General features: G+C 33.9%; 1 protein-coding gene across 5 annotated transcripts in view; it reads left to right on the top strand.

Annotated features, from left to right (window-relative positions):
* Window positions 1–9,252, top strand: part of LOC127705178 (uncharacterized) — a 61,746-nt gene extending 52,494 nt beyond the window's left edge. For all 5 annotated transcript variants that reach the window (XM_052209427.1, XM_052209428.1, XM_052209429.1 and 2 more), the window contains 5 exons: window positions 549–772; window positions 1,034–1,192; window positions 1,502–1,631; window positions 1,881–1,980; window positions 3,092–9,252. In XM_052209427.1, the coding sequence (XP_052065387.1) occupies window positions 549–772; window positions 1,034–1,192; window positions 1,502–1,631; window positions 1,881–1,980; window positions 3,092–6,672 (4,194 nt within the window). In that variant the 3' untranslated portion in view covers window positions 6,673–9,252. The remainder of the gene's footprint in view (window positions 1–548; window positions 773–1,033; window positions 1,193–1,501; window positions 1,632–1,880; window positions 1,981–3,091) is intronic.
* The last annotated feature ends 7,029 nt before the right edge of the window (window positions 9,253–16,281 follow it).

The raw sequence follows: 16,281 nt of genomic DNA, 5'->3' as shown, positions 1-16,281 counted from the left end.
GACATTGTCAGTTCGTTTTTGACTAATAAGTTTGATTATCCCTATGGTATGTTTTTCGCTTCTCTTTTATTTGATGTGTTGTTAAGCTTTACTTTAGAAGGTTATGTTTTTTTCATAAAAAAATACATTTTTGTTTTTTGAAACTGTTTGGTTTGAAGCGTACCTGATAAAATGTAGTTCAAGAAACACATGTTGTGCACACGGCCATTGGTATCAAAACTTTTTTAACCATTAGTAGTCAATTTTACAATGTACGGAAGGAGAGAACAGAAAAAAATAAATTGACACCAAGTGTTCAGCTAGAAATGATATAGAATTGAATGCACTGTGATTTTCTAAGCTGATAGAAACAGTAAAGTTTCATCAAAAGGCAACCAATTCATACAAACTATCGTCGATCGCTAAGATTTATAAAGTAAGAGGAGACATATTAATATGATAAAAGATTAATAAATATTCAAAAGAATTTAGAAAATTTGATTGATTCCTTAAATACTTTTTCATGAAATCGTTTGAAAATAATAATATATTTACAATACTCTTCATAGGTTTCTGGAGCTAATGTTTTGCCTTATGAGATTGAATGGGTTGCTGGAGGAATAAAAACGAGTGGTGGTCGTTATCAGCAGGTTTACCTCGACAAAATGTGTAAACAGCTCCAGGAAACTATACAGAATCGCCTTTACCAGGATCTAGAAGCTATGAAAAATCAAGAAAACAAGATGAAATTATTTGACGAAGTGTCACATCATGTCAGTTTCTGTCAACAGAGGTACTTAAGAAATACTATTTTTTCAAATTGAAACTTTATATACTTAATTTGTAAGTACGCAGTTTAAATCATATTTAATACCATTTGCAAATAAGTTCACTGATTGAATAAGTGGAACATAATACACATATTTGATATTTAACAAAATCAGTTATGCTGTAAGTATTTTTTATTTATTTATTTCATATAGTTGAAAATTTAATATTCTTTATTGCAGTTGCTGAAAACGTTTTAATTTTTATGAATGTGTTTCTTTTTCAGAGCAAGAAGTTTCCAAGGTCGACAAGAGCAACTACAGCTTATAAAATCCTATCTGTTATCAAACTGTCGATCTCCATTGGTAGTTTACGGCCCTGGTGGTAGTGGGAAAACAGCTTTACTGTCAAAAGTAGCAAGGGATACAAAGACGTGGTTCAAGACGTGAGTTTTACTAGTTTTATAAGCCTGGTATCTTTGATGAGTTTTTTTTTATTCCAGCTTGAATAAAAGTAGTCACTATCATTTATATCTTCAACAAGATATCAAAAATATTCTGTCAATCCCATTGTACTTTATTTCAAATACTACTTTGGAAAACGATATCATTCCTTCACTAATAGTGCCTCTAAAATATCTGAGGAAACACAATAGCTAGGTTACATAAAACGAAATATTTGTGAGAAAATATAAATAAACATGAGCAACACAAACATAAATTATTTTTTACTGATCTAGTATATTCTTTTTTAGGGTGGATGCGAGAATGGTTATACGATCCATTGGTAAAACAACATCATCGGTAAATGTGCGAACACTTCTCAGAGATATTTGTCAACAGCTGTGTTTTATTTTGGATGCAGACGATGAAGACATGCCGACGGTCAGTTTACATCTCAATTTATATAAACTGTAACAGCATTGACGATTTTTAAACAAATGTTATAACTTTTAAAATACAAACAAAAATTTAATGGCATGATCACAACCATTTAAAAAAAAAATGCATCTTTTTCAGGAATAATGTCAAGAGAACGAATACATTGTTGTTCTAATTCTATGACTCTTTGATTTGTAGAAATGGTTCGTTTATAAAAGTATTGGCTTATAAACTATATTTTCTCTTAAACAGGAGTACAAAGGACTCATGAACTTCTTCAATCAACTATTGTCACAAGCAACAGAGCAGACTCATTTAGTAGTACTCATTGACTCGCTAGATCAGCTTACAGGTAAATTCATTTTGGCTGATGTTTTTACATATGTTTTATCTAGATTTTGAAGCTAAACCTTTTCTTCTTTTTTTTCTCTCGAAAAAGTGGATGGCATAGCTTGAATACAAATAAGCTCAATTGACGGATACCACAAAGGTATACTACAAGGTATTAAAAAACATATGTTTTCCAATTCCTTCAAAAACTTCATTTAAATTTGCAGATTGTTGCATTTAACATATACCTGTATAATTGTGAACTGTCAAACATAGTCCTCTTACCTAAATTGGTATCAGATATAAAGGTAACAAAGTATAACGAAATTAATCAAAATTATAAGTCTCGGCGCAAGCAGACACACTTTGAGTGCCAACAATTAAAACAGAGTAGGACCATTTTATACATCATTTGTCGTAACAAATAGCAAGAATCATTACCAGGACCATGACAAATTGGTAATATGTAGGCATTCAGATTTATCTAACATATTTGCCGATGTCTGTGTTTGGTGCAATTCTTGGAGTTTTCCTATGCGTCTCACAGAAAAAAACTTTCTTCGTGTTTAATGTTGTACTCACAGTTATTTTTATTTTTGTAAACACATGTTGAGAGAGGTTGAGGCGACGAATGTGGGATTTTTTTCATTTCCCATCAGTTTAGTTGTAAAAAGTAATGTTTGTCGGACAAAAAGGCATAAGTCAGACCTAGCTGGTTATCTTCTTACTATTATGGTTGTTGTGTTCTTTGTTACTAGTAAACATTCGAAAAGTGATAAATGTTGAGGCCTGCATGATAATCAAAATAACCGCCTCATGTAGAGATTTATATGTTTAGAAAAGTCATTTCGTATTGTTATGCAGTTAGCTATTTATCTGCACCGTTTCGTTCTTTCTTTTTGAACTTTTGAACATTAAGATATATATATGTATATGTGATAAAATAATGGCAGATGAATGATAGTGAACATTTATCTTTTGTAAGAAATCACCATATTAAAATAATATAAAAAATATTTAAATGTGATGTAAGAAAATCCAACAAATTCTCTAAACAACACTCGTTACCAGTGATTAATGAATTTAAAATTTTAAACACTAATTTATTTAACTTTCTGCATCAATAATTTCAGATGAACATGATGGGCGCAAGATGAGCTGGTTACCGAAGAAATTACCACATTATGCACACGTCATCGTGTCAACTAGTCCTGATGAAAAATATGAATGTCTCCCACAAATGAAAAAGATGTTGCGTAATGATGCTTTTATTGAATTACCAGATTTACCGGTTGAAGATGCAGTTGAAATATTAAATCATTGGCTGATGAAAGATAATCGTGCTCTTCAACAATACCAGTTTGATTTGATTATTGACAAGTTCACTGCCTGTCCACTTCCACTTTTTCTAAAAGTCGCATATGATGAGGCGTTGTCGTGGACGTCTTATATGGATCCTGAGCATTGTAAGTTGATGGATACTGTCAAGAAAATGGCTGGTTTCAAATTTTCTAAAATGGAATTAAAATATGGCGAAGCTACCATCAAACGTGCGTTAGGTTATATTGCTGCTTCCAGGAGTGGGTTGACGGATAATGAGATGGAAGACCTTCTGTCACTTGATGATGCTGTGATGGATGAAGTTACAGTTAGGTATACACCTCCACGTCGCCATTTTCCACAAGTCATATGGGTAAAAATCAGAGAGGAGCTTAGTTATTACCTGACAGAAAGTAAGACGTACAATATTAATACAATTCGATGGTCGCATGGTCAGTTTAACGAAGCTGCAACAGACCGATATCTAAAAAACAAAGATAAAGCACCATCTTACCACAAGGCAATGGCTGAATACTTTATGGGAGAATGGGCAGAGAAACCAAAACCGTTCGGTGGAAATACACGAGGAAGTCTTCGATATGTTTCTTCCCAGCCAATGCATTTTGAATCCAAGGCCGAGGATGAGGAAGTTTTCTACAATGTAAGGAAAACAAATGAACTACCATATCATCTTTTGTATTCACAACAAATGGAAAATTTCAAAAGTCATACGTTATGCAATTTTGAGTGGGTTCTTGCCAAGTTGTGTGGCACATCTCTTAGAGAACTGGTAGAGGAGTATCAAACATCTCTTATGACTGAACCAGGTGACATGGACATAAGAACACTGTCAGATGCCATACAATTATCCGGCGAAGCACTTACTAAAGACCCGAGACAGTTAGCTTCTCAAATGGTAGGTCGATTACAAGGAGTTCTAGCCAAAGATGTTCCGACTTCACCCGGGGACCCACGAAAATATCCATTTTTGCATACTTTTATGAACCAAGCGAAAGTGCCGTCTGTGTTATCCTTAATTCCATCAATTGGATGTTTGACACAACCTGGAGGTGTACTATTTGACCTACTTTCTGGACATACTGATCCCATTACAGCAGTGACTTTAACAACAGATGGATTAAAAGCGCTCACTTGTTCAAAGGATAATACAATGAAGTTATGGGATCTAAGAACTGGAAAAGTAATGCGAACAATTGAAAACGTTGGAACAAATGTTCGATTAATTCGTCCTGCTATGAACAATGCTTTAATAGTAACTGTGGAGGGTAGTGTAATAAAAGTTTGGAATATTCGCTACAATGAACTTGTACTAGTAATAGATAAATATGTAGATCCACCGGAAATTGGAATTGCTGGTGAAGGGAAATATTTGTGTGCATTGTTTGATGGCAGTAACATGTTACGCACTTGGAACTTAGGAAAAAGTGATTATCCAATGTTATCTTCTGTAACTATTGACAATCATAAAGTATTTCAAGAGAGATCTGTTCTAATTGCCCCAAATTCGTTTGACGAAAGAATACTTGTTGCTTTTAGGGGAGCAAACGAAGGAGCAGTTCATCATGCCAGAACAGGGAAACATATGCACACACTAAAGTGCAGCGAGGATTCCTCCTCTGTTACAAGTCTTGGTATTACAAGAGACTACTATATTATGGCATGCAGACAACATTTTATGAAACTTCATGAAATATTTCAGCTAGAATTGTTTGAGCAGAAAAAAGGTCGATACCTCCGTAGTGTCCGTGGTTGTATACATGATCGCATAACTGAGATGCATTTGAATTATATCGGATCTCATGCCATTTGCATAAATGCAAACGAACAAACAAGTACCACCGATATAGCAATCTGGAACGTGGAAACCGAAGACCACAAGCATTTAGCCCGTCACTCGGGTGTATCTACGATGGGAGCTTGTTCAGATTTTAGGTTCTGTCTCACTGCTAGTAAAAATGACCGTTCTTTGCACATATGGAACATAAGTGCAAAAATAAATCAGAGTCAACCTAAATTAAAGAAAAACCTTGGCGTTAATCAAATTGTGCCAATGGTTGACAATCCAAGATATGTGGTCGCCCGACAAATGAACAATGGTCCTGTAAGCATTTGGAATGTTGCAAAAGCAAAATGTTTGGACAAGGCTGTCCGAATAGAAAGGGGGCTCTCGGATTCATCCGATGTTGTCCTGATTCGGAATACAAGAGTCATCGTATTGACTGATAAGGGATTCTCTGCAAATACAGATTCATCAAGACCGGTCTTTAAAACTCTTCTAACATATGACCTTCAGTCAAAACGCTTTATACGCAAATTAGACAGTTGCTTCATCCCGCCATTACCGGCGCATGAATATGTGCTCCTTGATGATGACCGTCTCCTTAGTTTATCTGATTCTAGAAATCATTTTGTTATTTGGAACATGAATACCAGAAACCCAGATGACAGAATCAGGCCAAACTTTGCAGATATAGAAAAGAAAAGGGGAATTGGAGTTAAGGAAAATTCCTTCCTTAACAAACCTGGTCTTGGAGTAACAATGACGCCATGGGATCGTAGATCCGAAACATTATCGGCGAAAAAGAGGAGACAGCAAAAGGAAATGGAAGTTGAAAAGAAAAGAATAGATGAACTGAAAAATGAAAAAGACAATAACATTGATCAATACGTCATAAGCGGAAACCATCGTATTATTGTAGCGTCTTTCTTTGCTCATCATATGTGTGTTTTTGACATAGTCGACAAAAAACATGTGCAGACTATGGTGAGTGAAACTTCAATGTTGTTTTTACATGTGTCCGCTATCACACACGAGGGCGATTACATAGTTCATGCAAATTACGACGAGGAAAATAAGATGAGTTTTGTCACTTTGTGGGACTGCACGACTGGAAATGTTAAAAAAAGATTGAAAAATGAAAGTGACGTTATGGCATTGGGAATCACAGACAATGCGTCACGTGTGATCATAGGCAGAGGAAAGAATGAACTGCATATATGGGATCCTATGTATTCCAGGTCTTTGCAAAAGATAAAAGGTTATCGTGGGTTAGAGTTTAGCACTGAGAGTAAAATATTCGTCATAAACGAGGGAAAGCGAGCTGTAGTGTATGCTGGAGATATTTCTATTTGGGATATTGAAAAAGCATCTGTCATAGCCATTTTCACACCAGACATGCGTATAAACTGTGTAAATATAGCTCTGAACGGTCAGCTTATAACATTTGGTTTACAAGTAGTCCCTGACGTCGTTGTTCTTAAACTTACGTCAAAGAACACATTGACAATGTTAGAGCAAGGTGGGGAAGATATGTTTGGTGAAGCTCCAGATGAGTCATCAGAAGAGGAAGAAGAGGAAGAAGATTATGACTAATAATATAAAAAGTTTGTTCGGAAGTTATTCTCAAACAAGAGAAACAGCAAAATCTCAAAAACATATGTTAACTCGTACATAATATATAAGGAGAAGGTATGAGTCATTAGCTGTCCTTTAAAATTGCAAAATACATTTTTTTATGATTAAAGATTTCCCTTTTTCTTTCTTAATATGTGATTTTGTTTTTATTGATATGTGTAATGTTGTTGCCTATATAAATAGTAATTTGAAGATCACATTTTATGTAATTTTGGCAGATTTTACTTCTTTTTCTTAAATGCAAGACGTTTCAAGAAAGATCTACGCAAGTTTCATAGGAAAATATTGATTCAGATATCTTGCATACTTGTGCACATTTAAAGGATGATATTTGATATACTCATAATACATTTTGAGTTTCGAGTTCAAAGCGATATGAACTGTGGCTTATCATACCTTCTTCCTTCATGTGCATAATATTTTAATGTTTTTTTCTTGAACACTTTAGTACCAGCTTGTCATTGTTCATTGGCAAAATATCACTTTTCACCGTTCTGTTTATAAAATCATCCGTAGAAATGGCACTCAATTCTATGTATATGTATCAAAAGTTTGTCTTTCATGTCATCATTGTCGATAATCATTTAACGTCAGTATTGCATGTTAAGTCTTGTTGGTGGCATCTATTAATGATGAAGTCATGATTGTCAGAATAAATGTCTTCTGTTTAATCGTAAAAAACTAAATCCCGATTCAGTATTGACACAAAAACTGTGTTGACATCTAACTGAACAGTATTGGCCAAGAAACAGTATTAACATATTGTAAGTATTGACACAACTGTATTGATGTCTTGTCATTACTGATTCAGAAACTGTGTCGACATCTTAGTCTGTGTCAGTATTGATACAGACACTGTGTTAACAACTTCTTGGTCATTTTTGATAAAGAGATTGGACACAGAAACTGTGTCTACATCTTAGTTGACAGTATTTAATACTGTTATGAAATGCCTGTCTTTAAATATCATTTTGTTGTTATTTTTTTGTGTAATCAGCTCGTCCAGAATTATTTATTTATTTTTATAGTCAGCCTTTGTCAATCAAACGTTCAATAATATTGTAGAAACATAGTAAAGTGATGTTTTGCTTTTAAGTACGGTATGTTTTGGTAACTCTCTTTTTTTTTTTATTATTTCTTAGTTTTCGTAAGTTCGGTATGCCGTTGGTAGGGTCAACAGTTTATTTACATTTTCTAAGTAAAAGTTTGATTGCATATTCAACGGAAAATTAATCTGAAAGATTTTTTTAACTGGGTGTATATAGTCGCAATTTCAATTTTTCAACTGCTTATGTGATCCCGTAGCATATGTCTTCTGAAATTTTGTATTAAGTGTAAAGCAAGTGCAGTATAATTTAAAGAAAAATATTACCACCCAGTTCGACGATTGACTATCACTTTCATTTGATATTGGGAAAATAAAATATTATTAGGCGCACAAGTACCAAATAATTGGCTTCAACATGCCAGCTTTTATTACAATAATACTTCATGCTGATTTCTTTCTGAACAGTAATTATTTTGTTATTGCTTTGTGTTCTTAAAAATGTATTGCCTATAATTTGAATATTTTTGTAGTTATTACTAATTAATGATATGGAAAGGATGTTATGTAACACGCTCGACTATTTCAAAGGGTTATTGCGAAGCGTGACAAAGGATATTAGACATTTTCACAAAATTTTCAGCAAGTATTGTTTTCAATATTTCCACCTTCTTGTTAGAATAAATAAGGATTGTAGTTTAATAACCTTTGAAGCAATATTTACAACAAATTAAATATCAAATAATTTTGTCATTGCCATATAAGTTTCATATTTTCTACTAAAACCTAACATTTTCATAGTCATAAATTTCACCATCGACAATCCTTTTTACTTTGTTGTATGAAGTAGGCGTATATTCTAATGTTATGGCCCATAAGAAGTATGGTGCGGTTAAAAGAATACTTTTCTTCATTCAATTCAAGTTAGAGGTCATAATTTGTATAGTCAGATTGTACCAATAAGAAACATGTGTAGGTTATTTTTTTTATCTACTTGTATACACTAATTGGTGCTACAATATTATCTGTGATATTATTACATGTATATTTAATTTATATATCAATGGCACGTGTAAGCTTTTGTATGATCTGAAATGCTTTAAATTCTTTATTCTTCTATGATGGAAAAACATGGTTTTACGGATAATAAATACACAAAAATATCCCTATAAATGACCGGTGTGTCCTTGAAAGGTCTTGCACATAGGTCTGTTACATGTATGTTGACCACCTTAATCTGTTAAAATATAGATCAGCATTAAAACCAATGTTCCTTAATTTATGTTTATTTAACATTTTATCGTTGAGTTAAAAGTTTTTTTTTCATTTAATGTTTTTTTTAGATATTTAAAATACTTTGATGAAACACTGTTGTGTTTCCAGTTAAAAATCCGTCGTTTTTTTTTACAAATTTAAGCAATATGTATGCACGCAATGTAATATATTTTACACTTTATAATTGAAGATTTACGCAATAAATTGTTTAAACAACGCTTGTTTTTTGTTTGGCTTTGTTCAAGTATGTTACTAGTAAATACTACTTTAAAAATACTTGGTTTTGTTTAAATTAATTGAATTGGGCAAACTATGTTGGAGTATAAGTTAATGTTAAAGTAGTAACATGGATTTAATACAAATATGTGCAAAGAACTTATCATACCGATAAACACTGATAAAACATATGGTCCATGTGCACTTGTATTATAAAAAAGTAAAAAATATACCAAGGGGGCAATCAAAAACAGAAATTCAAATAAAAACACCATGGCCAAAAGAAAAAAGACGAAAAGAAAAACCGTTCACAGAACACCACAGAAAACCAAAGACTTAACAACAATAAACTCATCATAGATACCATGCAGACTTAATACTGTGTGCGCCAGACGCGCGTTTCGTCTACACAAGACTCATTAATGACGCTCGAATAACAAAGCTAAAAAGGACAAATAAAAGGCGAAGTTGGTGAGAACTGAGGACACACAATTTTCTTCTGAAAGTAAATGAAAATAATTTTATGAAAAACTTGTTACTGGATATACAATATGTGATTATTGATATGAAAAGATGTCATCAGTTGACTTATCACAACTTCAAAGTTTTCCGAAACCGAAATAAATACATGGACCATCTTCAGGTGTATATCGTACTGCTATTACAGTTACTTTATCCACAAAAGGGATTTGACTAGATCATTGTCACTTAAGAAACAAGAGCAGCATTCTCTTCCTTAATAGACTAAAACTCACTAGAAGCAACCTCGCCTTATTTCTTCCTCAATTTCGACACCACAACTGAGAGGTTGAAAAGTATTCCTTAAAACCTCTATGTTGCCTTTAAAAAGTGCAAAAAAATATATGTATTCAATGCATCGTTCGTCAAACCAAATACCAAAAAAAAAACATTTACAACGGACATAAGTACATACAACTTCATTAGAAAAGAAAATTTATAACTTAATTAATCATTCATCAAACCCGTATAGCTGATTGGCATCAAAGGAGGCTCCCGCAGGGTCAAAAACAATCTGCGTCATCCGGCCTTTTAGAGGCGAATTTCGACCTGAGGGCCTTCTAAAAACGACCTGCGACCTGTAAAATTTGGAAAAAAACGACCTGCGACTTCACCCACGCTAAAAACGATCTTGCCATCTGTCACACTTTTGTATACTTTATTATACTCCACTACACGCAGTAGAGAAGTATTACATGGATGGGTATCTGTACTTCCATCTGTCTGACCGTCCCATGGTGGTATCCAGATGAAAACTTGAGAACGGATCAAAGATTTATTTCATTTGTTCCCAATTGTTTAGCACTATAAACTACAAGTTAAGTTCGATTTTCATCTTAAATCAACATGCAGTTTTCAAATAATCAATTTTGAATTATTTGTGACCCTTTTTGTATCTATAGTCGGTTATAAGTCTTCGTTTCATTGTATCTAGAGCCTGATAAGCTATCAAATTGTCAAGTTATGATCATTTTTGGACCATTTTTGTTTCTTAAAAAAAATTTACGTTGGTCTGGGTTATTGCTTCAAATACACTATGGACACTATGGGCGATGGTCACCACTAGCGCATAGGGCACTAGCTACTAGCGTCTCTGTGTGTGCTCCAAAGAGACAAATGTATCCAAGTAAGGTTGATGATCAGTTTCATGTTTTATGTTCAGACAACATTGTTGTGGTAAATATAGTTTTTCTGTCTGTTCGTCCATCTGTTAGTTCGTCAGTTACACTTTGGTTTACCTTTGCGTTTAAGATGATTTCCTAAAAAGTTTCAAGTCGAATCTTCATGAAATTTTGTACCGTACTCTTTATTTATCATGATATGGACTAACAGCTGTGTAAAATGGGGGAGTTCCATCGAAAATGGAAATAAGCGCCGAGCGGGACACCCCTGTCTTCAAGACATTTCCTTGTTGCCATCAGTCTATAGATCGTGTTCAAAGTATCTCAGTAGGTAAATCCAGCTCTACATCCCCGGTGATTTTATAAGAGTTCTGGGGACTTGCTCAATATGAATATTGTGTTGGATTAGTGAAATACTGAATGTTTGGTTGAAACTACTTTTCTGAAAAATCGAAAAGTTCATTTCAGATAGGATGTCATGAAATGACAACATATTCTGACAAGTAGCCCAGTAGTTCTAAAAAGGGAAAATTGACTTTTTATGTCTACATTTTTTTTCCACTTTCAAAACGAGTAGCTGACAAATAAATAATCAACATCTATGTGTATGCAAAATACAATATTATTGTATTGTTTAACATAAAGTAAAACAGATAAATAAATTAACACTGGGTCGATGCCACTGCTGGTGGAGGTTTCCTCTCCCAGAGAATCACACGCCCACTAGTCAGATACGGTGACCGATAGTTGCTTCGATGCATGCATAGCATGTTTGTTATTTTGATCTGCCTTCTTTCTCGACTAATGAGATTTTAACATCAGTAAACTACTGTTGTCTATATATTCATATCCACGTCATGTGTTCTCTGGTTGGTCATAGATGCATTAACTAAAGCCATCTTTGGTTGGATATTTGTTTCACTGAGTCAAACCACATCTTATGTTTATATCATATCTCTGATTCCTTGTACGGTTTTTTTGTTTCATCAGCTCTTCAACGTTTATATTCATTTCAGTGGATTTTCAAATATTTTGTCCTTGTGCATCACTGAGGACAATGTTGGTCGAAATACACACCTGGTGGAGTAAAACTTGTTAACGTTATCCAAACTAATTTTCAAAAGGGATGGACTGTTTAGCGTATGCTATTGTCTTCGATCATTTCATGTCATGTACAGTCAAAAGAAGAGATAAAAAAGGACATACGTTCCTACCTCAGACTGTCTGATCATTGAAATGCGATTGAAAACAAATTGTAACCTGGAAGGAGTAGATATAAGGGCAGTTTATTTTTTGGCTCCTTGAATTTCGAAAACCAAAAAGTATATTGAATCTATCAAAAAACATCCATCACATGTTCATTAGACATTCTGCCAGTTATCATTATAAAATAGAAAAACAAAGGATATGGGGTATTCATCCATGACACAAAATCAGTAAATACACAGCAAAAATACACAAAAAGCAAATGTATGTTTTATTCTCTGTCTTACCAAGTCAGGAATATGGCAGTTGTTATCAAATAGTTCGTTTCTATGTATGGTGGCGTTTGTTTTTGTTGCACTTCATTGCTCCTGTTGTTCCTTTGTTTTCCTCTCATAGTTGATGTGTTTCCCTCGGTTTTAGTTTGTTACCCGGATTTGTTTTCTCTCAATCGATTTATGACTTTTGAACACCGGTATACTACTGTTGCTTTTATTTACATATATTTGCAATTAAGAAAAATTTGTGAAAACTGCATCATCTCACCTTGAGATCTTGTCATCAATATGTGAATATGAGCAAGGGCCTTATCGAAAAGATTTTTTTTAATTAAAGATGTCTTATTTAAGAGAGAGGCGAAATATACCAAAGGGATATTCAAACTCATAATCGAAAACAAAGTGACAATGCCATGTCAAAAACGAAAAACGTCCAAACGACAAACAACAGTACTCAAAACACAACATAGAAAACTAAAGACTGAGAATACGTCGTGTTGGTTATGTAAGTACAAAACCAGTGGTAAGTCTAGAAAGCCGTTAAACCAAGAGTTCCAAGTGGTGAAGTTGAAACCATTCGTTCGTAAATTTTACGGACGCCATCACGATGTGGTTGACCGTTATGGACTATCCGTTTCACAGATGACAACGGATATGTTCCAATAGTCGTAACTACAATCCCGTCCCCTTTTCCCCGAATGTGACTTATCATTAGGTTTGTACTAACATGAGCAACACGACGGGTGTCACATGTGGAGCAGGATCTGTTTAACCTTCCGGGGCACCTGAGATCACCCCAAGTTTTTGGTGGGGTTTGTGTTGCTCAGTTTTTGGTTTTCTATGTTGTGTTTTGTGTATTATTGTTTGTCTGTCTTTTTCTCTGTGTTTAGCCATGGCGTTGTCAGTTTATTTTCGACTTATGAGTTTGAATGTCACTTTGGTATCCTTCGCCTATTTTTTTTCTAATTCAGTAGGTCACATTGGAAGAAATGAGGACGGTATTGTGGTTACAATTGGAACATATCCGTCGTCATCTGTGGAACAGATCGTCTATAGTGGTCAACCAACTCGTGATGGCATCCGTAAAATTTTAAATAGGATTTCAAATTTAATTAAAGATGTTAATGTGGGTAGAATATCTCCAGTAGTTAATAATAAACCCTTGGCTCAAATATAATTTGCCCAAAACCTATGTGTAACAAGAGTGCACACGCTGAAATGTCTCGCCTTCTTTACTAACCATTGATTTTATGTTGATAGTCCTAAATATAAAGCTTTACTACAAGTAACACATAAACTTAACATGATCCAAGAAAATGAGGTCAAGGTCAGATAAACCAAACGAGAAATACATGTACACCTTACAATCATTCAATAAACCAAACATAGTTGACCTATTGCTTATAGTTTCTAAGAAACAGTCTTAACCAAGAAAACTTAACATTGACCAATGAACCATGAAAATGAGGTCAAGGTCAGATGAACCATGCCAGACAGACATGTACACCTTACAATCAATGTATGCATTAAATATAGTTGACCTATTGCTTATAGTATCTAAGAAACAAACTTAACCATGAAAACTTAACATTGACCAATGAACAATGAAAATGAGGTCAAGGTCAGATGATACCTGCCAGACAGACATATACACCTTACAATTCTTCCATACAACAAATATAGTTGATCTATTGCTTATAGTTGAAGAAAAACAGACCAAACCACAAAAACTTAACACTTAGAAATGAACCGTGAAAATGAGGTCAAGGTCAAATAAAACCTGCGAGACTGACATGTACATCATAAAATATTTTCATACACCAAATATAGTTGAACTATTGCCTATAGTATTAGAAAAAAAGACCAAAACTCAAAAACTTAACTTTGACCACTGAACCATGAAAATGAGGTCAAGGTCAGATGACACCTACCAGTTGGACATGTACACCTTACAATCATTCCATATACCAAATATAGTAGGCCTACTGCTTATAGTATCTGATATATGGACTTGACCACGAAAACTTAACCTTGTTCAATAATCCATGAAATGAGGTCAAGGTCAAATGAAAATTGTCTGACGGGCATGAGGACCTTGCAAGGTACGCACATACTAAATATAGTTATCCTTTTACTCATAACAAGAAAGAAATTAACATTACAAAAAATGTTGACTTTTTTTTCAAGTAGTCACTGAACCATGAAAATGAGGTCAAGGACAATGGACATATGACAGATGGAAACCTCGTAACATAAGGCATCTATATACAAAGTATGAAGCATCCAGGTCTTCTAGCTTCTAAAATATAAAGCTTTTAAGACGTTAGCTAAAGCCGCCGCCGGATCACTATCCCAATGTAGAGCTTTCTGCGACAAAAGTCGCAGGCTCGACAAAAATGGCTGGTTTAGGTCAAATATGTCATTTACGACATATTCATGACACTACTGTGGTATTTCATGACATTTCTGTACTAAAAAGTGTCTACGATGTATCATTCTATTCATTTATTAATAAAATTTAATTAAATTTGAAATGCTTGAAATATTCAACCAATTTTTTAATTTCAGGTGTCAAATAAATGGCTTTTATCATACATCTGCATTTGTTATTGGAACTATTTGGAGAAGTAAACCCGTGCTAGAAGCCATTTAAATAAGATAAGCAGAGCAAAGTGTCTCATGCTTGTCTGTTGGTATGGAAATCATGGTGTTTGTATCCAATATAACTACTTAACTAGCTGTCTGCCATATTTGTTTTACCGTTTAATGTTTTAGCATACATCAGGCCAATTGATTTTGCTCATTCTTGATTACCGTATGGCAACCTGAAGTTGTTTCCACGCCCTTTGTTTTCTGGTGAATAGTTGTCTCTTACCACATCTCCTTATTCTTATTGTAACAAGCAATACATGTAGTAAAAAATCTCAGTTGTAACCTTATAAAACACCAATCAAAAGACAAGTGGATGGCCATTTTCTATAAACAGCTGGTCTGGTGAACATTCTCTTGTTATATTTTAAAAGAATAAAACACTTCTAGCTATGCACAATGTATATGATTTTGTTTCTACCGCTCTCAAGAACATCACTAACAGCTTTCCTCAGTTTTATTAAATTATGAAGTAATCATTGGAAGCCCCCCCCCCCCCCCCACCCCCACCCCCCTAAAGAGTAGAAGGAAGTGAAATAAACTAGAGGCTTTAAAGAGTCTGTGTCCCTCACCTAGATCTCAACAATAGACACTCCCTAACATTGTGGACTAGAACAGAGTTCATTACAAAAATCTTTTTCGTTGATCTTGTATTGCTTATCATTTTCCTTTTACAGTTTCTCTCTGTTCTCTTTAGTTTTTGCCCAAAACACAAAAAAGGATAAAATATTGTTATTTAAGGGTAATCACTCCTATAAAGAGTCTACAAACGATTTCTGCAAAATTTGACTTATTTTGTAGATCTTGTCTAGCTGATAATTTTTTCTTATTTATGTTTCTATTTATCTATTATAGTTTTTTCAGACTTTAGGAAAAAATGCAAAATATGGATAAAATTCGACATTAAAGGGCAGCAACTCCAATAAGGAGTCGTCTTGACAATTTTGACCATGTTAACTTATTTGAAGATCATGTCTTGCTGATCATTTTAGCTGTTATAATAGTTTCTCTCTTTCTATTATAATTTTCAAGATAATAGGCAAAAATTTTTAAAAATGGTAAAATTTGTCATTAAAGGGCAATAACTCCTATAAAAAGTCATCTGACAATTTTGATGTAAATGGACAAAAGGTAGATCTCATAATTTTGAACATTTCTGCCATTGTCAGATATTCTCTATTGATAGTCAGATTTTCTCTATTGATAGGGGTTTTCTTGATTATAGACAAAACTACCAATTTACCCCTATGTTCTATTTTTA

Source organism: Mytilus californianus, unplaced genomic scaffold (genome assembly GCF_021869535.1).
Source record: "Mytilus californianus isolate M0D057914Y unplaced genomic scaffold, xbMytCali1.0.p SCAF_6, whole genome shotgun sequence".
NCBI lineage: Eukaryota > Metazoa > Mollusca > Bivalvia > Mytilida > Mytilidae > Mytilus > Mytilus californianus.
Note: the sequence above shows the minus strand (reverse complement) of the source record. Positions and strands in the feature narration are given on the sequence as shown.